The 24448-nt window shown below is 63.4% G+C and overlaps 2 protein-coding genes across 13 annotated transcripts in view; both read left to right on the top strand.

Annotated features, from left to right (window-relative positions):
* The first annotated feature begins 553 nt into the window (after positions 1-553).
* On the top strand, positions 554-15636 carry LOC140900776 (pleckstrin homology domain-containing family A member 3). 11 transcript variants are annotated; one of them, XM_078849465.1, is made up of 9 exons: positions 554-643; positions 4724-4840; positions 5650-5805; positions 7004-7140; positions 7787-7957; positions 8365-8408; positions 8821-8978; positions 14001-14164; positions 14861-15631. In XM_078849465.1, exons 1-9 carry the CDS (start codon positions 604-606, stop codon positions 14885-14887), a joined length of 1014 nt encoding a protein of 337 aa, XP_078705591.1. In that variant the 5' UTR covers positions 554-603; the 3' UTR covers positions 14888-15631. The 11 variants fall into 11 exon arrangements, with proteins under 11 accessions (XP_078705591.1, XP_073174665.1, XP_073174662.1 ...); XM_073318564.2 differs by having other exon boundaries at positions 14001-15636; XM_073318561.2 differs by lacking the exons at positions 14001-14164; positions 14861-15631 and adding an exon at positions 11042-13950.
* A 6277-nt stretch (positions 15637-21913) lies between these two features.
* The window catches only part of MAP3K12 (mitogen-activated protein kinase kinase kinase 12), a 93597-nt gene continuing 91062 nt past the window's right edge, over positions 21914-24448 (top strand). Inside the window, exon 1 of one of the 2 annotated variants that reach the window (XM_073318560.2) lies at positions 21914-22272. The gene's annotated coding sequence lies outside the window, so the exon portion shown is untranslated. The remainder of the gene's footprint in view (positions 22273-24448) is intronic. The other variant, XM_073318556.2, reaches the window with a different exon arrangement.

Genomic DNA, 24448 nt, shown 5'->3' with positions numbered 1-24448 from the left:
ATTACCCACAACGCCCCCCGCGCAGCGCGGCTCTGCCCCGATGCATCCTGGGACATGGAGTCAGCACCACGCCCCCTCTTTGAGCCATGTGGGCAGGGAAGACTACATTACCCACAAACCCGTGAGACGCACCCTGATAGCCCCGATGCATCCTGGGACATTGAGCTCCCGTCTCTGAGCCCTGTAGGCCGGCGCAGGAGGACTATATTACCCACAATCCACCGCCGGGCGCTCAGCTGCCCTAGGGCTCCCTGGGATTTGTATTTCCTGCTTGCCTTGCCACCAAGGAATAGAATAGGCTGGAGCACTACATTACCCAAAGGCCTTTGCGCGCCATAAGTAGGGGAAATGGCGGCCCGGCGAATTGGAGAGTTCTCTTTAGCCACAGGCCGGGGTCTGTTGATGCCATTAGTGACACACCTGCTGTTCCCTCCCACACGTGCACGTCCTTCCATGGTGATTGGCTTGCCTTTCCCAAGTCCCGCCCCCGTATCCAATCCGCTCTTTTTATTGGGCGAAAGCGCTATAGCCCGCCCTCTCGGCGGGTGATTGGTTGGTCGCTCCCGTGTTCTCAATGGGCGGCTCACATTGACTACCCTGGCGATGGAGGGAGCGTTACTGAAATGGACCAACTACCTCTTGGGTAACGGCCGCCGGGGCGGGTCCGGGTCCGGGTCCGGGTCCGCCGCCCCTGGGGGCTGGGGATTCCCCCGCACTGGGGGCGGGGGTGGAGGCGGACCGTCCCCGAACCGGGCCAGGTCCGCGAGAGCCTCCCCCCCGCCCCGGGCTGAACCGGGCCAGGTCCCTGTGACCCTCCCCTCTCGCCCCCCCCCCCCCCGAACCGGGCCGGGTCCGCGAGAGCCTCCCCCCCGCCCCGGGCTGAACCGGGCCAGGTCCCTGTGACCCTCCCCTCTCGCCCCTCCCCCCGAACCGGGCCGGGTCCGCGAGAGCCTCCCCCCCCGCCCCGGGCTGAACCGGGCCAGGTCCCTGTGACCCTCCCCTCTCGCCCCCCCCCCGAACCGGGCCAGGTCCCTGTGACCCTCCCCTCTCCTCCCCCCCCCCCCGCCCCCGAACCGGGCCGGGTCCCTGCGACCCTCCCCTCTCGCCTCCCCCCCGCCCCCGAACTGGTGCGGGTCTGTGTGATCCCCTCTCTGAACCGGGCCGGGTCCCTGTGACCCTCCCCTCTCTGCCCCCGAACCGGGCCAATACTGTGTGATCCCGCACCCCTCCCGAACCGGGCCAGGTATCTGTGATCCTCCCCTTGAACCGGGCCAGGTCTGTGTGACCCTCCCCTCTGCCCCACGAACCGGGCCTGGTCCGTGGGATCCTCCCCCGCTACCCCGAACCGGGCCGGGTCCCTGCGACCCTCCCCTCTCGCCTCCCGCCCCCGGGCCGGGCCGGGTCCCTGCGACCCTCGCCTCTCGCCTCCCGCCCCCGGGCCGGGCCGGGTCCCTGCGACCCTCCCCTCTCGCCTCCCGCCCCCGGGCCGGGCCGGGTCCCTGCGACCCTCCCCTCTCGCCTCCCGCCCCCGCCCCCGGGCCGGGCCGGGTCCCTGCGACCCTCCCCTCTCGCCTCCCGCCCCCGGGCCGGGCCGGGTCCCTGCGACCCTCCCCTCTCGCCTCCCGCCCCCGGGCCGGGCCGGGTCCCTGCGACCCTCCCCTCTCGCCTCCCGCCCCCGGGCCGGGCCGGGTCCCTGCGACCCTCCCCTCTCGCCTCCCGCCCCCGCCCCCGAACCGGGCCGGGTCCCTGCGACTCTCGCCCCCCGCCCCCGAACCGGGCCGGGTCCCTGCGACCCTCGCCTCCCGCCCCCGCCCCCGAACCGGGCCGGGTCCCTGCGACCCTCCCCTCTCGCCTCCCGCCCCCGCCCCCGAACCGGGCCGGGTCCCTGCGACCCTCCCCTCTCGCCTCCCGCCCCCGCCCCCGAACCGGGCCGGGTCCCTGCGACCCTCCCCTCTCGCCTCCCGCCCCCGCCCCCGAACCGGGCCGGGTCCCTGCGACCCTCCCCTCTCGCCTCCCGCCCCCGCCCCCGAACCGGGCCGGGTCCCTGCGACCCTCCCCTCTCGCCTCCCGCCCCCGCCCCCGCCCCCGAACCGGGCCGGGTCCCTGCGACCCTCCCCTCTCGCCTCCCGCCCCCGCCCCCGCCCCCGAACCGGGCCGGGTCCCTGCGACCCTCCCCTCTCGCCTCCCGCCCCCGCCCCCGCCCCCGAACCGGGCCGGGTCCCTGCGACCCTCCCCTCTCGCCTCCCGCCCCCGCCCCCGAACCGGGCCGGGTCCCTGCGACCCTCCCCTCTCGCCTCCCGCCCCCGCCCCCGAACCGGGCCGGGTCCCTGCGACCCTCCCCTCTCGCCTCCCGCCCCCGCCCCCGAACCGGGCCGGGTCCCTGCGACCCTCCCCTCTCGCCTCCCGCCCCCGCCCCCGAACCGGGCCGGGTCCCTGCGACCCTCCCCTCTCGCCTCCCGCCCCCGCCCCCGAACCGGGCCGGGTCCCTGCGACCCTCCCCTCTCGCCTCCCGCCCCCGCCCCCGAACCGGGCCGGGTCCCTGCGACCCTCCCCTCTCGCCTCCCGCCCCCGCCCCCGAACCGGGCCGGGTCCCTGCGACCCTCCCCTCTCGCCTCTCGCCTCCCGCCCCCGAACCGGGCCGGGTCCCTGCGACCCTCCCCTCTCGCCTCCCGCCCCCGAACCGGGCCGGGTCCCTGCGACCCTCCCCTCTCGCCTCCCGCCCCCGAACCGGGCCGGGTCCCTGCGACCCTCCCCTCTCGCCTCCCGCCCCCGAACCGGGCCGGGTCCCTGCGACCCTCCCCTCTCGCCTCCCGCCCCCGAACCGGGCCGGGTCCCTGCGACCCTCCCCTCTCGCCTCCCGCCCCCGAACCGGGCCGGGTCCCTGCGACCCTCCCCTCTCGCCTCCCGCCCCCGAACCGGGCCGGGTCCCTGCGACCCTCCCCTCTCGCCTCCCGCCCCCGAACCGGGCCGGGTCCCTGCGACCCTCCCCTCTCGCCTCCCGCCCCCGAACCGGGCCGGGTCCCTGCGACCCTCCCCTCTCGCCTCCCGCCCCCGAACCGGGCCGGGTCCCTGCGACCCTCCCCCTCTCGCCTCCCGCCCCCGAACCGGGCCGGGTCCCTGCGACCCTCCCCTCTCGCCTCCCGCCCCCGAACCGGGCCGGGTCCCTGCGACCCTCCCCCCCCCCGCCCCCGAACCGGGCCGGGTCCCTGCGACCCTCCCCCCCCCCGCCCCCGAACCGGGCCGGGTCCCTGCGACCCTCCCCTCTCTGCCCCCGAACCGGGCCAATACTGTGTGATCCGGCACCCCTCCCGAACCGGGCCAGGTATCTGTGATCCTCCCCTTGAACCGGGCCAGGTCTGTGTGACCCTCCCCTCTGCCCCACGAACCGGGCCTGGTCCGTGGGATCCTCCCCCGCTACCCCGAACCGGGCCAGGTCCCTGTGACCTCCATCCAGAACCGGGCCAGATCTGTGTGCCCCTCCCCCACCTCCTGGCTGATCTGGGCCAGGTCTGTGTGACACCTCCCTCCCCCTCCCAAACCGGGCCAGGTCCGTGTGCCCTCGCCCCCCCGCCCGCTGAAGTGGCCCAGGTCTGTATGACGCCCCCGCTGAACCGGGCCAGGTCTGTGTGACCCTCCCCAGCTGGTCTGGGTGTCTGTGCCCTCCTCCCTGCCACAAACTGGGCTGAGTCTCTGTAAGACAACATCCCCTCGGAACTGGGCCAGGTCTCTGTAACCCCTCCACCCCCCACTTCCAAACTGGGCCGGGTCTCCCTGCCCTCCTCCCCTGACCTGGGCCTGCTCCCCCCGAATAGGGCAGGTCCATGATCTTTCTCCCCCAAACCAGGGCAGGTCTGTGACCCCTCCGTCCCTGAAGTGGGTTCACTGCCCCTGAACCAGGTTCACAGGACTGTGACCTGGACCCACCCCCCACAAGCCAGGCTTATGTCTCTTCCTTCAAAGAGGGGCTGCCTCCCTCTCTTTGAACGGGGCCAGGTCTATGCCCCCCTCCGCATGTTTCCGGATGGGATCGGAGGACCCCACCATCCCTTCCCCCAACAGGCTCCACGGCCTCTCCCAGTCCCAAGCTCTAACTCGGCACAAAGGCTGGCTGGCCCATGGGCGGCTCCCTGTTCCGTTCTGAGAGCCAGGTGCCAACTGGGGGCAGGGGGAGTTTGTAATTCTCTTATAGGGTAAGCGACACAGGTGGACCCCAAAGTGGGAGGGGTAGCAAATAACCTGCTGGCCCAGTTGGCTTTTAGCTCATGCAGTAGAGGCTCGTGCACTAAGCTTCAGAGGTCCCAGGTTCTATTCTGCCCGCTGACGACCGGGGTCTGTCGGCGTTACGTTTGCACATCTCTGGCCCCTTTCACTGGAGCACGTCACCCCCGTAATACCCGCATGCAGACACCGATGGGGGAGCGACGCGTCGGGGGCACAGGCAGGGGGTAGGACCCAGGAGTCCTGACTCTGAACCTTCTCCTCTCCCACAGCCAGGAAGAGAATCCAGGAGTCCTGCTTCCTGGCCCGTTGCTCGAAGAACTAGACCCCACGCCCTCCCAGGGCTGGAAATAGAACCCGGGAGTCCTGGCTCCATGCTGACCCTCGCGTGAGCAGGGCTGCTGTGCGCCAGGCGGCAGCCGTGGGAGCTGGGCTCCCTGGAGGAGAGAAGCGCCCTGGCAGGCATTAGGCGGGTGACTGGCCTGGCCTTTCCCTTCCCCTCTAGGTTGGCAGCCACGGTACTTTGTCCTGGACAGCGGCATCCTGTCCTACTATGACTCTCAGGACGACGTGGGCAAAGGCAGCAAGGGCAGCATCAAGATGGCCGTCTGTGAGATCAAAGGTTGGTGCCCTGCACTCCCCCGCTGGGTGAGAGGCTCGGGCGGGTAGGGGGCGGCAATTGGACCAGGAGGGGGCTGGCTCGCTGTGCTGCTGACCTGGGATCCTGGCATGGCAACGGTCCAGAATTTAACAAACACTGAGGGGGCCAGATTCTCCAATGGGCCCTTCCCACCCCGTGCCGCTCTCACCTGCCCCTCCCCCCCGGCAGAGACACACACACGTCTCTCTGGGCTATTTCTGTCCTCCCCAGTCACTGCCCCCTTTGGGTTTGCAAGTCGCTTCTACCTCTGAGCGCAGTTGTGATGCCACTGAAGATGCACCTCGCACCAAGGGAGCCAATCAGTCGTGTGGGAGGTTTCCCTTGGATTCAGTGGGCCCTGAAACTCTTCAGAGCCCGGGCTTGGGCTGCAGCCAGCTGAGGGTTTCGCTGTGGGTGGGCTGGAGACAGGGCAGCTCCCCAGTTTAAGAATCTCCACCCTGGAGACCATTCCAGGGCTTTGTCCAATCTAGTGCTGAGATTCCGCAAAAGAGTGTGTGGCTGTTGGAATCCGGCATAGAACCCAGGTGTCCTAGTACTCAGTCCCCTGCTCTAACCACTAGACCTCTCTCCTCCCAGAGCTGGGCATAGAACCTAGGAGTCCTGGCTCCCAGTCCCTTGCTCTAACCACTGGATCCCACTCCCACTCTCCTCCTGGAGAAGCCCTGGGTCCCTAGACTCTGCCTGCAGAGCTGATTGTGTCATGCAAGGTGAGAACAGACTCTGCTACCCGAGCACTGGGCTCTCGCTCAGCGACTGTCTTGTCCCTGCAGTGCACCCCACCGATGCCACGCGCATGGAGCTGGTGATTCCCGGGGAGCAGTATTTCTACCTGAAGGCAGGGGGTGCTGCGGAGAGGCAGAAGTGGCTGGTGGCCCTGGGCAGCTCAAAAGCCTGTTTGGGCGACAGCAGGAGCCAGAAGGACAAAGGTGGGTCCTTCCTGAAGAGAGAGGGTGGGCACTGTGCCAGAGAAACGGTGATCTCTGTTGCAGTGTGGCAGATCTGGGCAGTGTGTATGTCAGGAGTCAGGGACAGATCGGGGGGTTGGGGGAGCCCAGGGCTGGGGTAGCAGGGGGCAGCGGGTTGGGACTGAGGGACATCGGTGAGGCTGTGGGTCAGGATTGAGGGGCACCGGCAGAGCTGAGGGTGGGGAGCCTGGCACTGGGAAAGCAAGGGGCTGTCGGTTGGGATAGAGGGGCTGGGGTTGGGGGGCAGGCTGGAATAGCAGGGGGGGCTGCGGGTCAGGATTGAGGAGCACCGGCAGAGCTGTGCGTGCGGGCCCAAAACTGCGGCAGCAGAGGGGTGTGGAAGGGCTGGCTGCACTGGGGAGCAGAGACGGGCTCGGGTGCCAGCGTTCCCCCCCTCCTCAGGAAACAGTCACTCGGTGGCGACTGCAGAGAACCGGAATTTCATCCTTCAAGCCAATCCCAGCTGGCCTCTGACCTGCTGGTTATGGGGTGGGGGGCCCAGTAGCGGACGGCCTGACCCCAAAGCCCCAGCCCACTAGAGGATGCCAGGCTGCAGGGAGTGATGTGGAGGGGCTCAGGGAGGGGGCGCCCTCTTCCCTTGCAATCTTCCCCTTCCGGTCAATGCTGAGCTCAGTGCTATGCTCCGTGGCAGAGAAAACAGGGGGAGCGGAGATAAAAAAAAAATTAAAAAGGCAGCACTTCTGCTCATTAGGAGAGCGGCCGCTGCCCCGCTCCCCCCTAGCTACGTCACTGGCTGTGCTGGAGGGTGGGTGCCTCCAGTAGGGGGCGCGTTCTCCTCTCTGGGTCAGTGCTGAGCCCGATGGCCCCCTGCACGAGACAGGTCCGCTTATTACCAAGCCCAGAGCCCGCTGTAAGAACCGGGGCATCAACCCCTGTGTCCTGGCTAAATTCCAACGTGGGCCATTCCATTCTGGCTCCCCTGACGGTTTCTGCTGGATCCTCTGTTTTTCTTCACTTCCTGTCTTAGACTAGTGCAGTGTTATTGCAGGTTGTTAAGCAGATGCTACGTTCCACCCCAGAGGTGGCTGCACTTCAGTGGCAGGGGCGAAACAGTCCCTGCATATAACATACAGGGCCTGGGGCTTCCAGGGGAGCAGGATAGGAACGAGGCAATGCTGATCTTCCCATCTCCCTCCAGACGTGCACCTGAGCAGCGAGTCCCTGGGCCGGAAGCTGTCAGAGCTACGGCTGTACTGCGATGTGCTGACTCAGCAGGTCTTGGACGTCCAGGAGTCCACGCGGCCCCAGGACAACGGCACCCCGCTCGATATTGAGGTTCAAAGGGAGTGGGGGGGGGGTTAAGGGGGAGCTGTTGGGTTTTAGGAGGATCTGGAGGACACAGGTCCTAGCTACCCACTCCCTTCTGCTGAGGCACAAAGGCCGCCTGATTCCAACAGCTCAGAGAGGGCTGCAGCACGCAGTGCAGAGTCAACCAGTGGAACTCCCCACTGCAGGGCTATGCTGCTATACCACCTGCTCAAGTGGCTGGGATCCTCGTGGGGTATGAGGCTTCATGGCATAAACAGATGGGGTGGGGCCCAGGAGTGAAGATATGTGTGGATGTGAGCCCCCTGATCTAAACACTGGACCCCACTCTGCGCCCAGAAGCAGGAATAGAACCCAAGAGTCCTGATTCCCACTCCCCTGCTCTATCCACTAGGCATGACTCTCTTTCCCAAAGCTGCTTCTGTTCTGAGCAATGCCTTGGCCTGTGGGTCTGCAATGCCAGCTAACACGGAGCCAGCTAACAAAGGCGCGGGGAGGCCACTGACTCCCTGGGTGGCTGGGGCAAGTCACTGCCCCTCTCTTTGCCTCCGTTTCCCCACCTGTACAGCAGGCTTGGAGAGGCTGGAGCTACACGAGCGCAAAGGATTGTGGGCGCCTGTTCCTCTTGGTAACCCTCTGTCCTCCTCATCCCCAGAAGATGAATGAAGCCGCCTCCCTGCTCAAAGCCACCTGCAGCCAGTTCATCTCCACGCTGGAGGAGTGCATGAAATTCGCCAACGCCCGCCTGGCACCTGAGCTCTACCAGCCCTCGCCAGCCCCCCTGCCCCAGGACTTCGTGGGCACCAAACTCCCGCACTCCCATAGAGTAAGAGCCTCCCAGGGGCAGGGGGCAGCATTTGAACTAGCAGTGGCATCTGCCTAGGACAGATCAGAAACCCAGCATGCTTCTCTTCTTTGCCAGCCCCAAGTGCCGGGGCAGGGCTGTGTGGGTCGGCTGGGAGCTAGCCGGGCTCTGGTCACGGCCCCAGAGCGCGCAGAGCCCAGGCAGCACCAGGGCAAGCTTCTGAGCAGGGTGTCTGGGGTCAGTTTGTCCTTGGCCTCTTTGCGAAGGACATTGCTATGATCCCAGCGTGGCTCATGCTGGCCCCCAGCTGTCATCAGATGTGTGCCCACGCTGCCAGTCTGAGCTGGATCTGAACCAGCTCCAGAGCTGCCCGGTGCCCCCAGATTGCTCGGTTCCATCTGACCCTCTCCCACTTTCTGGCCTCGCAGGTGAGACGCTCCCTCAGCCACACGGGCATCGTGTCCCCCGACAGGTGAGCAGGCTGGCTGCGAGGGAAGGGAGGAGGGGACTCCTGGGTGGCGCAGAGGGGCTGGGTGAGGATCCCGCCGTCCCTGCGCTCAGCTGGGGTCTGAGACCGAGCGGGATGCGGGCGGAGACAGGCAGCTGGCTTCTGGGTGCCCATGACATGGGTCCTGGCTCCCTCCAAGCCAGACCCTCGCCCTGCGTGGTGCTGCCCTGGCTCCCCTAGCTGGAGGTGGGGAAGGTCCTGGAACTCAATCCCCAGCCCCCTGGGCCGGCTGAGGCCACCCTTCAGGGCGTGCTGGGAACTCTCCATGGGTGGGTAGCCTGGATGGGAGGGGAAGCGATCAGCCGGGCTCTCCCTTGGGTGCCACCCTAGGTGCCCATCCCCAAGCCAAGGCTCTCACCCCGTCTCCCTCTTGCAGAGGGGCGGAGCCGCCCCGGACCCCGGTGCCGCCGCAGAAGGGCGCTGTGACGGTGGTGCGCAACCTGGAGGAGATGGTGATGTTCCGCTCGCAGCACTGGAGCCAGCAGGGCCCCGCGCCCGACAGCCCGGTCGGCACCATCGTGGAGGAGAGGGAAGGTAGGAGCCACGGGGCAGCCTCCCCGTCACCAGGGGGAGCCGGCACGATGCAGTGCGGTCACAGCTTGTCCCATTGCAGATGATTTACAGGGATTGAAGGACAGCATCAGCCCTCCTCCCCCGCGCCCTCCAGCTTGCCCCGGCTGACTCTGCCTTTCCTGCTGGCCCTGCCCCCCGCTAGCCATGCCCCAGTGGGCCCTTTGGGGCTGAAGTTCATGGCTCCCATGTGTCACGCTCCCAAACTGTGTCCCCTGCGGGCAGGGGGGGCCATTGGTCAGAGGGGAGCAGGGGAAACAGGTTCTCTAGTGGACTGAGCACAGGACTGTGAGCCAGGACTCCTGGGTTCCATTCCCAGCTCTGCAAGGCAAGGGGCGAGTCCCTCCCTGGGCCTCATTCCCCCAGGATGGCAAGGCTGGTAGAGCCTCTGGAGGTGGCAGTGGTGGGTTAGGTGAGGCTGTCCTGTGCAGGAAGTAACAGGAGCTGAGTGACTCTCTCTGTCTGAGGGGTCCCTTGCCCATGCCCCCTGTCTGATCCAGTCTGGGGACTGGAGCCCTGGGCTCCCTCTTCCGGCGCTAGAGCCCCCCAGAGGCCAGAAGCTGCTGGTCTCCCTAATTCCTCCTCCCCTCCCTCGCCAGAGGCCCCGCTGCCCACGCAAGAGTCCCCGGCGGAATCGGCTGGCGGTGATAAGCGGGAGTGAGCGGCACCAGGATCCGGGCGCTGCCTCTGCCTCACACTGGGGGCTTTGGAACATCCCTGGCCCAGCCCCATGGGAGCACGGCCCTTCCCTGTGCTTGGGAGCTGCCAGGGACCAGCAGAGAACAACGGGGCTGTTCTCCCCCCCCCCAACTCCTCAGGCTGGCCCCCAACTGCTTCCCCCCTCGCCCAGCGCTGGTCCCAGCTCCGGAGGGGCGGTGCCCTTCTGGGAAGGGAGTAGTGTCTAGCAGGTAGAGCAGGGGACTGGGCATCAGGATGCTTGAGTCCTGTGACCCGGGGTGGGTCACCTCCACTCTCTGCAGCCATTTCCCCGTCTGCACGGAGGAGGGTCTGGAAATGGTTTGGCTGTGCAGGCGGAAGAGGCCAGGGGGGCACTGCAGGGTGGCATTGCTCAGTGGGTGCCATGGGTGGTGAGAATGCAGGCTCTCTGGGATGAGGGGACCGAGCCCCCAGCCTGGGGTGGGGCAGAGGGGGCCTTGTCCCGGGAGCAGAAGAGAAACATTCTCCTTGGTGCTGATCTCCCCTGGGCTTAGCGCCCTGGCGCCTGTGTTGGCCTTACACCCGTCTCTCGGTCGGTCGGGGGCAGGGGGAAATCTGCTGAGCATGGAACCCCCTCTCTGCTCCCCAGCCCAAGGAGCCCAAACACCGGCTGCCCCGGCCTCTTGTCCCCTCCCCCTTGCTGTGATGCTGGGCATGATACCATCAGCGCAGGAGTTGGGGGGGGGACCCGGGGTGTCTGCGATCACCAGCCAACACAGTATTAGAGCTTCAGAGAGCCAGCCAGTGTGCTGGGGCTAATGGCCAAATGTGATCCAGCAGGATCCCCTGTAATCTGTGGGTGCACAGCCAGTGTCCCCACTGTGTGGTGTGTCGGGGGAGAGCTCTCCCTGCCCCGGGAATAGTACCGCTCCCTAGAAATGGAGCTAAGAGGAGATCTTGCTCTTCTACCCCTCGTCCCATCCAGTTGGTGCCCAGTTTGGTGCCATGGTGCATCAAACCACCTCTTACAGCCAGGCTTCACCCATCGGGGTTCTCTCCACTTTCTCGCCACGGCCTCTGGATCCAGCAGGCAGGTGAGAAGAGGCTGGTTCCGACGATCTGGCAGAGCGCCTCCCTCTGGCCAGTTCCCGGCCATGCCCCGCTGATGGTTCAAGCCAAGGTCAGAAGTGAGAGCCCAGCTGGCTCTCCTGCTGCAGGGGCTGCTGGGAGTAAAGTCTACCTCTCATCTCAGGGACAGTAGATGCAGAGATGAGGAGAAAGATGGTGCCAGGGGAGGGTTGGCTCCTCCCACCCGGACTTTACCTGAGTCAGGTGACTACACCCAATGCTAACCTCTTTGAACACTACAGCAAGGATGTGGCCGATTCTAATGGAGGTGCAGAACTGTCCCTGCTCTCGTCCTCTGGCTCTCTGTCCTTTGACACAGGATTTTTGTACAGACGCGTCGTCAGGTTGGGGCTGTTTTTTTGCTGAGGGAAGCAGCCGTTTCTGCGGAGAGCTCTGCCAAAGATCAGGCCTTGCAATAAAGACTCTAATTTTGAAACAATCGGCTCGTCTCCATGTGTCTCTTTCCCCCATGGGGGCTTTTCCCCAGGGCTGGTGGAAGGAGCAGCTGCACAGTGTGGGGAGGCGGCTCCGGAGGCGCTACGGCCTGAAACTGCTGCAGAACGAAACTGCTTCATTGCAATTGGCAGGCGAAAGGAAGTGCCTGAATCTTTGTGGCTCTGACCCAAACCGTTGGGTCACTCATGGTGGCTGCCGTTTGTTCTTCCCGTCTGGATCCAGGTGTCGTTCCGAGCTCTCCCAGACTCTGGGAGCGGCAGGAACAAGGTTCCTGCAGCTCCCCAGGTGTTTAAGCAAAATACAGAACTTGCCTCAAAGCAGCTGTGAAATTCTGTTGCAGCTCAGCTCTTGGTGTCTTGATCCGACATGGCCTATTTCTCGTTCTGTAGCTCCCGGATGATCTTGTTTTTGCAGAGAGGGTATTTTAAAGAAAGAGCACAGTGAGATTGCTGGGTATTTTACTCAAATGTGCAGAGAGGGTTTATTCCCTTGTGGTTTAGAGAGAGACCAGGCCAGAGTAGTAAAGCCATCCCCACTATTCATAATACCGCAGGAAAAAATCAAGAACCGTTTGCGACTGAAGTTCTTTCCATCAAATGATCAGGCCTGACATGCCCTTAGACCAGTGAATTTCTTGCATATTGTTGGTAACAGACACTAGCTTCTTGCTGATGCTAATGCCCTCTTTTCACTGGCGGGCCGGTGCCGAGGGGTTGTTCCCCTGTCGGGAGCAGTGCTGCCTTTTGGCCTGGCATGGCAGATTCTCAGTGGGAGGAGAAATTGGGGAAAGGGGGTGTCCGCCCGGCCTGGAGCAGAGGCCGGGCGCTTTGCTGGTACCTGTGTACTATAGTTTGTCATGTCGAGCTGGCCAAAGAGAGCGCCTGCAATCCCCTGGTGGAAATCTCAGCCCAAACCCCAGGACCTGCCTCCGGGGATCAGCTGGGCCCCAGTTAGAGGGATTCAGGCTGAGACCGATCTCTCCTGCTCCTTACACCAGCGAGGCATGACCTCACGCAAGGAATGACAATATAGCATTGCTTCCAAGGCTGTACGCCACCCACATGCTCAGGAAAAGTCCTCGCATGGCCATGCAGCGGCACTGCCGCCTGTCAGAACGGGCCATGTGGTGGTGTCAGGTATGGTGGCATGCAGGGCTGTGGGTGCAAAGCAGAATCGGGCCCAACTTGGTTTCCTTCTGTTTCCCAATAACACTTCAATTGCTAACTGTCAAGGTTCCTTCCCCACTCTGAACTCTAGGGTACAGATGTGGGGACCTGTATGAAAGACCCCCTAAAGCTTATTCTTACCAGCTTAGGTTAAAAACTTCCTCAAGGTACAAACTTTGCCTTGTCCTTGAACCCTATGCTGCCACCATCAAGCATGTTAAATAAAAAACAGGGAAAGAGCCCACTTGGAGACGTCTTCCCCCAAAATATCCCCCCAAGCCTTACACCCCCTTTCCTAGGGAAGGCTTGATAAAAATCCTCACCAATTTGCATAGGTGAACACAGACCCAAACCCTTGGATCTTAAGAAGAATGAAAAAGCATTCAGGTTCTTAAAAGAAGAATTTTGATTAAAGAAAAGGTAAAAGAATCACCTCTGTAAAATCAGGATGATAAATACCTTACAGGTTAATCAGATTCAAACATAGAGAATCCCTCTAGGCAAAACCTTAAGTTACAAAAAGACACAGAAACAGGAATATACATTCCATTCAGCACAGCTATTTTACCAGCCATTAAACAAAAGGAAATCTAATGCATTTCTAGCTGATTACTTACTAACTTAAGGAGTTATGAAGAGCATTCCTGATCTGTTCCTGGCAAAAGCATCACGCAGATAGACAGACCCTTTGTCCCCCCACTCCAGCTTTGAAAGTATCTTGTCTCCTCATTGTGGGTCAGGTGCCAGCGAGGTTACCTTAGCTTCTTAACTCTTTACAGGTGAAAGCGTTTTGCCTCTGGCCAGGAGGGATTTTATAGTTCTGTATACAGAAAGGTGGTTACCCTTCCCTTTATATTTATGACACTAACGAAAATCACTCGTTAAAATTTCATTTGAACTCTTAACGGCAATGGGAGGAAACTGTCCCATGTTTCCTCCCAAAACCAACATCGAATACCAGGGTTGGAAGGGACCTCAGGAGGTCATCTAGTCCAACCCCCTGCTCAAAGCAGGACCAATCCCCAATTTTTGCCCCAGATCCCTAAATGGCCCCCTCAAGGATTGAACTTGCAACCCTGGGTTTAGGAGGCCAATGCTCAAACCACTGAGCTATTCCTCCTCCAACTGCCTATTGAGTTATCTGTGTTTCCCCTTGCAAAGCCTCATTCAGTTGCTCCAAATCTGGTCTTCCCTGCTCCCTATCTAGACAGGAGATTCATAGATCCTAAGGTCAGGAGGGGCTACTGTGGGCACCTTTCTAACACAGGCCCTAGGACTTGCCTGGGTTACTTCCTGTTTACACTAGAGCAGATTTTTTTAGAAAAACATCCACTCTTGATTGAAAAATCTCCATTGATGGAGTACGCATGCGAGCCCTTGGTAAATTGTCCCAGTGGTTAATTCCTCAAGCCGGTAAAAATTTGTGCCTCTTTTCCAGCCTGACTTTGAGATTTGCCCTTTGTTAAAAATTCCAGGGTGTCTTTTGATGTCCAGAAATAAAGTTCTCTTGCTCAGCACTTTCATAAACATTTAATTTTCACAACACCCGGCCTGTGACTGACGGGTATCTCCTCCACAGTAACCAGTCAGAGGCTGTTCTGGTGCCATTTTCATGGCTCAAAGGTTGGAGGAGTTCCTCTGATGATAGACTGCAGAGCTGAGATGGGAAGGCAGCCTGAGGGTGCAGGGGATGCTCCCTCTCCTCCCCCCCCCCAGCGTGATACTTCAGGACGGGGGAAGAAGGTAAATTCTGAGAGCGCTGTTGCTGAGTCAGAGCTGGCTACAGCTCCCAGATGCCCCCTCAAAGGCCCAGTCCCCTTTCACTTCAGGACTAGTCTGACCGCAGGCCCTCCCATGGGCACCTGACTGCATAGAGGGCCCTATGCCAGCCCCCTTCAATATCAAGCCTGCACTCCTCTAGCCACGGCGGTCTAGGGTGTTAATTGCCAATGGGCACATTTCTTCTCCAGGCAGAGTTCTGGGGACCAGCTCTCCGCGATGGCCTTAACAATCTACCCATTTCCTTGGTGTATGACGGGAGAGGGTGTGTTTTGATACTCCCAGAGCAAGGAAAGATGTGTTACTTGTACTGTGGCAGCACTCGGGAGCCCCAGCTGTGACGGGGCCCCGGGGTGCTGGGCCCTGCATGTCCACATTCACTCGTTAAGGACATGCCGCATTGCAGTTAGTTTTGTGATGCAGTTTCTTTGGCAGAGGAGCTGGTGCAAGCAAGAGGAGGGTTTGTTCCCTGCCTCGCGCTCTCTATCCTGAGTCAGTTCTTCGGGAAGGAGAACTGGGCACTGGTGGTTGGGCTGCGGTTCTTGAAAGGGGATGGCTGCCTGTGGTTTGTGACCACCTTTGTTCCAGGACAGGTGTGTATAGTGTGACCAAATGAACTACGTGCTGGGTTGTGTGTCACTGATTTCTCCTCCTGGGCAGGGAAACCGACTCTCCAGGCTCAGGTAGGTGTAGTTCTTGGTGCCCACGAACCATTGGGTGCTTGTGACCACGGTTTCCATGTAGGTCAGCATGTCCCAGCCTGGCCTGGCGTGCGCAAGGAGCAGAGCTGCCCACACTGCCAACTAGGGACTGGCCACATGGCCAGGCCCTGCAGCCCCGAGCTCCCGCCTGCCTGCACCCTGCCCCGAGCTCCCGCCTGCCTGCACCCTGCCCCGAGCTCCCGCCTGCCTGCACCCTGCCCCGAGCTCCCGCCTGCCTGCACCCTGCCCCGAGCTCCCGCCTGCCTGCACCCGGAGCTCCCCCTGCCTACACACAGCCCTAGCTCCCCGCTGTCTGCACTCGGAGCTCCCCGCTGGCTGCACACAGCCCCTAGCTCCCCCCTGCCTGCACCTGGAGCTGGCTGAAAGGCTGAAAATCGAAGATGAGATCAGGTTGAGCCTTCCTAACATATGTTCCCAGCTGGAAAAGCTGTGCAAGGAGGAACAGGCACATCCATCCCAGTAAGAAGACTCCTGGCTTGTAAGTCTTTTAATATTTTTATTTACAATATTTGATTCTGTTCTAATTAGTAGAAAATAGGGCTGGATCTTTGCTTACAGAGCACAGACATTCAGACCCTTCCCCCCCTACCCCCCAAAATTGAACACACAATATAGTGTTCAAAGTTGGACAACGGTTTTGTTTTAAAATAAAATACTGTGGCACTTTTTAAACAATGTTGTTAACGTCGTTGTGTTGCTCCTGGTTCAGTTTTATTCACAGTTGAGTTTTCCCTGTTTGAATGCTGCATTTTGCTCTCACCGTGCTTATTGCAGCTGCACAGGTGGGCCTCGGGCTGGGAACCCCCTGGGTTAGAGCTCAAAGAACCGGCTGGTGGCAGCTGTTCACACCTTCCAGCCGAGCAATACCCCCATCTCAGCTCAGCCTGTTGGCCTCATGGAGTTTCAAAGCGCTGGTGCCCTGAGTGACTTCTCTCCCAGAAAGAAAAGCAATAAGAGTGGGTTGGTGGGGGGAGGAGTCGCACTGTCCCTGTCACGGCGAGGAAGAGGGACATAGGGGACACAGCCCATGGCCTGTGGGGAATGGGGTGCAAACAGAGGCCCTGCCAGGGTGAAGTGGCGAATAGGGGGCGCACGGAGCCTTGGCAGTGAGGGGTATGTATACACATTGAATCCCTGAAATAGTGGGGTGGGAGGATGGCACACCAGCCCCAACTCGGATCTTGTTAGGGCTAATTCATGTGCCTGAAGGCCTTTGAGATCCCAGGATGGAGACAGCGACTAGAATGGCAATTTAGTGTTGGTACTTACTGATCCATCCATTACAGTGATGATTCTTCATATGGCGCCCATCACCACAGCATCTGATCACCTCATAATCTTTTGTGTGTTTATCCTCATACGCCCACTGTGAGGCAAGGTACCACTGTGATTCCCAGTGCGGAAAAGGGAAACTGAGGTACAGAGGCTTGGATCCTCAAAGGATCGCACCTATGTGACTTGCCCAAGCTCCCTCCTGCGGCCCAGCAGGGAATTGAGGGCAGGTCTCTGGCATCCCAGGCTAGTGCACGAACCCCTGGGCCATCCTCCCCCTCCGTTGTTTGGTATTAAGGTCTCCTTGCCCCCTGCTGCCTCCAAAATTGGCAGGACCAGATTCCCAGTTCGTGTAAATCAGTGTGACTCGTTTTGCACCAACTGAGGAACTGGCCTGCTAGTTAACTGCCGGTGCCTTACCGGGATTGGGGACAGCTTGGAGTACATTGTCCACTCCACCCCCTGCTTTATTCTCAGCTCTGCCACTGACTGGCTGGCTGACCTTGGGCAAGTCACTTCCCTGTTCTGTGCCTCAGTTTCCCCTCCTGCCATTTGTCGATTCAGGCTATGAGCTGTTCAGGGCAGGGCCTGTTTCTGTGCAGTGCCCAGTATAATAATAATAATAATTAATAATGTCTAGCTCTTTTCATCAGTAGATCTCAAAGTGCTTTACGAAGGAGGTCATTATCCCTATCCCTGGGGAAACTGAAGCACCGAGAGAGGGAAATGATGTACCCACAGTCACCCAGCAGGCAGGGGCAGGAATAAACCCAGCACTCCTGAATCCCAGTCCTGTGATCTATTCACTAGGCCCTACTGCAACCTGGGGGCCTGATCTCAGCTGGAGCCAGTAGGTGCCACCGTGATATACATATAGTATTTGTCAGTGATCACCAGGAGGTGACATGGGGGGGACAGAAAACTGGCCCAGTGCAAGAGCCCCATGGCCCCACCCGACCATCACATGGATACTGCGCCCACTAGAATTGCATCCCCAGATACAGAGTAGGTTTAAGCCCCACAGGGTTGGCAGAATCTCTATCTAGGTCTGTACAGCACCAAGCACAATGAGGCCCTGATCCTGAGTGAGGACTGGGCAGATTTATAGATTTTTTTTTTTTTTTTTTTTTTAAGGCCAGAAGGGACCATTATGCTGGAAAAAAATATAGGGCTTGTCAGACTTGATCATATCTGACGGCTGTTCAGGCCAGTGCCAGATGCTGCAGAGGAAAGTGTGGGACAATCGGCCCCTCGTGCCAGGTCTGATCCTGGTGTCTACTAGTTAGAGATTGGTTTAAGCCCTGAATCAGGAGGTTTAATATCTCTGCCCACATCAGCATTCACTCGTCTAAGTCTGTCTGTCCCTGCTATCTATAAATCTATCCAGCCCCTTTGGGAAACGCACAAGCCTCTTGGCCTCAATGATTTCCAATGGCAGGGAGTTGCACCAGCCAATTGCCTTTGACCTTGATCACCTAGGCTGAGCACTTGATCACTCTAGCCCATATCTGGTGGGTGAGCTCGAGTGCAGTTTTTAGATAGAGCTGTCCAGTCATGCTTTAAAGACTCCAAGTGATGGTGAATCACCATGTCCCTGGGCAAGTTGGTCTACTGGTTAATTGCCCTCTCTTCGTGGTGGCGGCTTGTGTGTGTGCAAGGAAGGAGTTTACTGATTAGATAGAAAACCATCGATTGCTCATGTGCGTGGAGATGGATGGATGATGGATGTTTGGGGGGATGGATGGATGGATAGATGTATATGGGGATGGATAACTAGCTAGCCATGTATACGGCTGGCTAGCTGTGTCTGCGGATGGATGGAAGGATGGCTAGCCAGCTAGCTGCGTATGGGAATGGCTAGCTGCTGATGGCTAGCACTGTTGAAAAATGGAAAGTAATGCACACTGGAAAACATCCTCCCAACTACACACTTCAAATGATGGGGTTTAAAGTAGCTGTTTCCACTCAAGAAAGAGATCTTGGAGTCATCGTGGCTCATTCTCTGAAAACATCCATTCAAGGTGCAGCAGCAGTCGAAAAAGCCAACAGAATGTACAGCAGGAAAGGGATAGATAGAAAATATCATCGTGCCTCTATTTAGCCCATCGTACGCCCACACCCTGAATACCGTGTGAAGTCCTGGTCACCCCACTGCACAAAATAGACGTTAGAATTGGGAAACGTACCCAAAAGGGCAACCAACATGATGAGGGGTATGGAATAGCCTCCCTATGAGGCGAGATTAAAAAGACTGAAAATGCTCAGTTTAGAAAAGAGATGATGCGGGGGGATATGACGGAGGTCTATCAAATCATGACTGGTGTGGAAAAAGTGACAAGGGAAGGGTTATTTACCCCTTCACATGACACAAGAACCAGGGGTCACCCAGCTAAATGAATAGGCAGCAGGTTTCAAACAAACAAAAAGTACTACTTCACATGACACAGCCTGCGGAACTCATTGCCAAGGGATGTCATGAAGGCTAAAAGTATAACTGGGTTCAAAAAGAATTAGATAAGTTGATGGAGGATCGGTCCATCGATGGCTATTAGCCAAGATGGCCAGGGATGCTGCCCCATGCTCTGGGTGACCCCGAATCTCTGACAGCCAGAAGCAGGTGGTGGACAACAGGATGGATCATTTGATAATTGCCATGTTCTGCTCACTCCCTCTGAAACATCTGGCATCCACCACTGTTGGAAGCCAGGATATGGGGCTAGATGGAGACCCAGTGTGGCCGTTCTTATGTCTGCGAATGGATGGAAGGATGGATAAATGAATGCACGTGGGGATGGCGAGCTAACTAGTTCTGTATGGGGATGGCTAACTGTACATGGGGATGGCTAGCTAGCTGTATACAGGGATGGATGAACGGATAGCTATCTGGCTGTGTATAGGGATGGATGGAGAGACATGTACATGGGGATAGCTAGCTAATTAATTTTGTATGGGGCTGGCTAGCTGGCTGTGGGGATGGCTAGCTAGCTGGGTACAGGATGGATGGAAGGATGGCTACCTAGCTGTGTAGGTGAATGGCTAGATAGATGTACATGGGGATAGCTGGCTGGCTAGCTCTGTATGGGGGTGCCTGGCTAGCTGGTGGGGTAGCTGGCTGGCAGACTGGTGGAGTGGGGTGGCTCGCTGGGTGGCGGAGTGGCTAGCTGGCTAGTGGGCAGGGTGGCTAGCTGGCAGGGCAGGGTGGCTGTCTGTCTGGGGGAGTGACAGGCTATCTGGCAGGGCAGGGCAGGCTGGCTAGCTGGCAGGGTCGCTGGCTGATGCGGGGGGTGGGGTGGCTGTCAGGGTGAGTTGGCTAGCTCTGCATGGGGGTGGATAGCTAGCTGGCCGGGATGGTGGCTGACTAGCTGGTGGGGCCAGGTGAGTAGCTTTGCATGGGGGTGGCTAGCTCTGCATGGGGGTGACTAGCTGGGGAGGTGGCTGGCTAGCCAGAGAGGTGGAGTGGCTAGTTGTGGGGTGGCTGGTTAGTTGGTGGGGTGGTGGTGGTGGTGGCTGGGAGTGGCTAGCTCTTCATAGCAGTGGCTAGTTGGCTGGCTGGGGGTGGGTGGCTGGCTGGTGGGGCAGGGTGGCTGATAGGCCAGAGAGGCAGGGTGGCTAGCTGGGGGGGTGGCTGGCTGGCTGGTGAGGTGGGGTGGCTAGTTGGGGGGCTGGCTGGCTTGCCGGAGGGGCAGGATGGCTAGCTGCGGGGGGGTTGGCTAGCTGGGGGGGGAGTGGCTGGCTGGCTGGCCGGAGGGGTGGGGTGGCTAGCTGGGGGGGTGGCTGGCTGGCGAGGCGGGCTGGCTGGCTGGGGGGGTGGCTGGCTGGCTGGCGAGGCGGGGTGGCTAGCTGGGGGGGTGGCCGGCCGGCCGGAGGGGCGGGGTGGCTGGCTAGCTGGGGGGGTGGCCGGCCGGCCGGAGGGGCGGGGTGGCTGGCTAGCTGGGGGGGTGGCCGGCCGGCCGGCCGGAGGGGCGGGGTGGCTGGCTAGCTGGGGGGGTGGCCGGCCGGCCGGCCGGAGGGGCGGGGTGGCTGGCTAGCTGGGGGGGTGGCCGGCCGGCCGGCCGGCCGGAGGGGCGGGGTGGCTGGCTAGCTGGGGGGGTGGCTGGCCGGCCGGAGGGGCGGGGTGGCCAGCTGGGGGGGTGGCTGGCTGGCTGGCGAGGCGGGGTGGCTAGCTGGGGGGGTGGCTGGCCGGCCGGAGGGGCGGGGTGGCCGGCCGGAGGGGCGGGCTGGCTGGCCGGGAGGGTGGCTGGCTGGCTGGCCGGGAGGGTGGCTGGCCGGCCGGAGGGGCGGGGTGGCTGGCCGGGGGGGTGGCTGGCCGGCCGGAGGGGCGGGGTGGCTGGCCGGCCGGGGGGGTGGCTGGCCGGCCGGAGGGGCGGGGTGGCCGGCCGGAGGGGCGGGCGGGGTGGCCGGCCGGAGGGGCGGGCGGGCTGGCCGGCCGGCCGGAGGGGCGGGCGGGCTGGCCGGCCGGCCGGAGGGGCGGGCGGGCTGGCCGGCCGGAGGGGCGGGGTGGCTGGCTAGCTGGGGGGGTGGCTGGCTGGCCGGAGGGCCGGGGGGGCGGGGTGACCGGCCGGGGGGGCGGGGTGACCGGCCGGGGGGGCGGGCTGGCTAGCTGGGGGGGTGGCTGGCCGGCCGGAGGGGCGGGCGGGCGGGCCGGCCGGAGGGGCGGGCCGGCCGGCCGGCCGGCCGGAGGGGCGGGCGGGCGGGCCGGCCGGCCGGCCGGAGGGGCGGGCGGGCCGGCCGGCCGGCCGGCCGGAGGGGCGGGCGGGCCGGCCGGCCGGCCGGCCGGAGGGGCGGGCGGGCCGGCCGGCCGGCCGGCCGGAGGGGCGGGCGGGCCGGCCGGCCGGCCGGCCGGAGGGGCGGGCGGGCTGGCCGGCCGGAGGGGCGGGGTGGCTGGCTAGCTGGGGGGGTGGCTGGCTGGCCGGAGGGGCGGGGCGGCGGGGTGACCGGCCGGGGGGGCGGGGTGACCGGCCGGGGGGGGTGGCTGGCTAGCTGGGGGGGTGGCTGGCCGGCCGGAGGGGCGGGGTGGCTGGCTAGCTGGGGGGGTGGCTGGCCGGCCGGAGGGGCGGGGTGGCTGGCTAGCTGGGGGGGTGGCTGGCCGGCCGGAGGGGCGGGGTGGCTGGCTAGCTGGGGGGGTGGCTGGCCGGCCGGAGGGGCGGGGTGGCTGGCTAGCTGGGGGGGTGGCTGGCTGGCCGGAGGGGTGGGCTGGCCGGGGGGGCGGGGTGGCTAGCTGGGGGGGTGGCTGGCCGGCCGGAGGGGCGGGGTGGCTAGCTGGGGGGGTGGCTGGCCGGCCGGAGGGGCGGGGTGGCTAGCTGGGGGGGTGGCTGGCCGGCCGGAGGGGCGGGGTGGCTGGCTGGGGGGGTGGCTGGCCGGCCGGAGGGGCGGGGTGGCTGGCTGGGGGGGTGGCTGGCCGGCCGGAGGGGCGGGGTGGCTGGCTAGCTGGGGGGGTGGCTGGCTGGCCGGAGGGGCGGGGTGGCTGGCTGGGGGGGTGGCTGGCCGGCCGGAGGGGCGGGGTGGCTAGCTGGGGGGGTGGCTGGCCGGCCGGAGGGGCGGGGTGGCTGGCTAGCTGGGGGGGTGGCTGGCCGGCCGGAGGGGCGGGATGGCTAGCTGGGGGGGTGGGCTGGCTGGCCGGAGGGGTGGGCTGGCTGGCCGGGGGGGCGGGGTGGCTAGCTGGGGGCGTGGCTGGCCGGCCGGAGGGCGGCAGGCGGAGCAATAAGCGCGGAGGGTCGAGCCAGCCCGTGACTCGGCGAGAGGCTCCGTTCGCCTTTAAGAGGCCGGCGCTCGCTCTCCCGGCCCCGCAGCTCCCGGCCCCCCGCTCAGGGCGTGTCTGTCCCCGGGGTGGCGGCGGGGCGGGGGCGCGGGGCGAGGCCGGGAGCGGGAGGCAGAGCCCAGCCGGGGCTGGCACGGAGCGCGCTGGGGATGCTGCTGCCGCTGGCCGGGGCGCGCTGCAATTAGCCAGCTGGGCACCGGCCTGGCCAGGAGCCGGCGGGGGAGCCCGGCCCAGGCCGGCTGCTTTGTTGCCGCTGCTGCCGGATTTTCGGGGTGGAAGGAAAAATCCAGGAGGGAGCCTCCCCCCATCAGGATTGAGAGGTGAGGGGGCTGGGCCGGCAGCGGGGGCAGGGATGGAGGGGGGGGACCAGTGCTGGGGATGGAGGATGGAGGGGGGGCCCAGTGCTGGGGATGGAGGAGAGGGGCAGGGATGGAGGGGGGGCCCAGTGCTGGGGATGGAGGAGAGGGGGCAGGGATGGGGGGAGGGGGCCAGTGCTGGGGATGGGGAGGGGGGGCAGGGATGGGGATGGAGGAGAGGAGCAGGGATGGAGGGGGGGCACCCAGGGATGGGGATGGAGGAGGGGGGCTGGGATGGAGGGGGGGGCACCCAGGGATGGGGATGGAGGAGGGGGGCTGGGATGGAGGGGGGGGCACCCAGGGATGGGGATGGAGGAGGGGGGCAGGGATGGAGGGGGGGGCACCCAGGGATGGGGATGGAGGAGGGGGGCAAGGATGGAGGGGGGGCACCCAGGGATGGGGATGGAGGAGGGATGGGTATGGAGGAGGGGGGCACTCAGGGATGGGGATGGAGGAGGGGGGCAGGGATGGAGGGGGGGGCACCCAGGGATGGGGATGGAGGAGGGGGGCAGGGATGGAGGGGGGTACCAGTGCTAGGGATGGAGGGGGGCCCAGTGCTGGGGATGGAGGATGGGGGGCAGGGATGGAGGGGGGGGCCCAGTGCTGGGGATGGAGGAGAGGGGCAGGGATGGAGGGGGGGCCCAGTGCTGGGGATGGAGGAGAGGGGCAGGGATGGAGGGGGGGCCCAGTGCTGGGGATGGAGGATGGGGGGCAGGGATGGAGGGGGGGACCAGTGCTGGGGATGGAGGAGAGGGGCGGGGATGGAGGGGGGGACCAGTGCTGGGGATGGAGGATGGGGGAGAGGGATGGAGGGGGGGACCGGTGCTGAGGATGGGGGGCAGGGATGGAGGGGGGACCAGTGCTGGGGATGGAGGATGGGGGGCAGGGATGGAGGGGGGACCAGTGCTGGGGATGGAGGATGGGGGGCAGGGATGGAGGGGGGGCCCAGTGCTGGGGATGGAGGAGAGGGGCAGGGATGGAGGGGGGCCAGTGCTGGGGATGGAGGAGAGGGGCAGAGATGGGGGGCAGTCCTGGGGATGGAGGAGAGGGGCGGGGATGGAGGGGGGGGGCAGTGCTGGGGATGGAGGAGAGGGGCAGGGATGGGGGGGAGCCCAGTGCTGGGGATGGAGGAGAGGGGCAGGGATGGGGGGGAGCCCAGTGCTGGGGATGGAGGAGAGGGGCAGGGATGGGGGGGGCAGTCCTGGGGATGGAGGAGCGGGGCAGGGATGGGGGGAAACCCGGTGCTGGGATGGAGGAGAGGGGCAGGGATGGGGGGAGGGGGCCAGTGCTGGGGATGGAGGAGAGGGGCAGGGATGGGGGGAGGGGGCCAGTGCTGGGGATGGAGGAGAGGGGCAGGGATGGGGGGGGCCCAGTGCTGGGGATGGAGGAGAGGGGCAGGGATGGGGGGAGGGGGCCAGTGCTGGGGATGGAGGAGAGGGGCAGGGATGGGGGGAGGGGGCCAGTGCTGGGGATGGAGGAGAGGGGCAGGGATGGGGGGAGGGGGCCAGTGCTGGGGATGGAGGAGAGGGGCAGGGATGGGGGGAGGGGGCCAGTGCTGGGGATGGAGGAGAGGGGCAGGGATGGGGGGAGGGGGCCAGTGCTGGGGATGGAGGAGAGGGGCAGGGATGGGGGGAGGGGGCCAGTGCTGGGGATGGAGGAGAGGGGCAGGGATGGGGGGAGGGGGCCAGTGCTGGGGATGGAGGAGAGGGGCAGGGATGGGGGGAGGGGGCCAGTGCTGGGGATGGAGGAGAGGGGCAGGGATGGGGGGGGGCAGTGCTGGGGATGGGGGAAGAGGGGGGCAGGGCTTGTCCTGTGCATGCTCCAATTGCTGCTGGGCCGAGCTACAGCTTGAGGGCCCGCTCCCCCACAGGGCAGGGATGCAGGGGGCAGGGCTGACTCCCCCCACCCCCAGGCCTGGCCCCTGGTACCGGGGCTGTTTTGTGTATGAGAGCAGAGCGGTCGCACTTCCCCCTCGGTGAGCTCCAATCACTGCTGGGGGAGGGTTCACCCCCACCACCCTGGGCAGGTTGTTTTGGGGTCTGGGGGAGGACCCTGGACACGCTCATATGGTAGCTGGGAGGAGGGGATGGGGATGCAATCTGAGTTATTCACCCTGATTTTCCTGGGGGCGGGAGGGCGG

This window comes from Lepidochelys kempii, chromosome 20 (assembly GCF_965140285.1).
Source record: "Lepidochelys kempii isolate rLepKem1 chromosome 20, rLepKem1.hap1, whole genome shotgun sequence".
Lineage (NCBI taxonomy): Eukaryota > Metazoa > Chordata > Testudines > Cheloniidae > Lepidochelys > Lepidochelys kempii.
Note: the sequence above shows the minus strand (reverse complement) of the source record. Positions and strands in the feature narration are given on the sequence as shown.

Excerpts from the sequence above, each read along its gene's own strand:
- LOC140900776 (XM_073318561.2), top strand. The coding sequence starts at position 604 with ATGGAGGGAGCGTTACTGAAATGGACCAACTACCTCTTGG. Across the intron at positions 644-4,723 it reads ATGGACCAACTACCTCTTGG|GTTGGCAGCCACGGTACTTT; the intron begins GTAACGGCCGCC and ends CTTCCCCTCTAG. Across the intron at positions 5,806-7,003 it reads CAGGAGCCAGAAGGACAAAG|ACGTGCACCTGAGCAGCGAG; the intron begins GTGGGTCCTTCC and ends ATCTCCCTCCAG.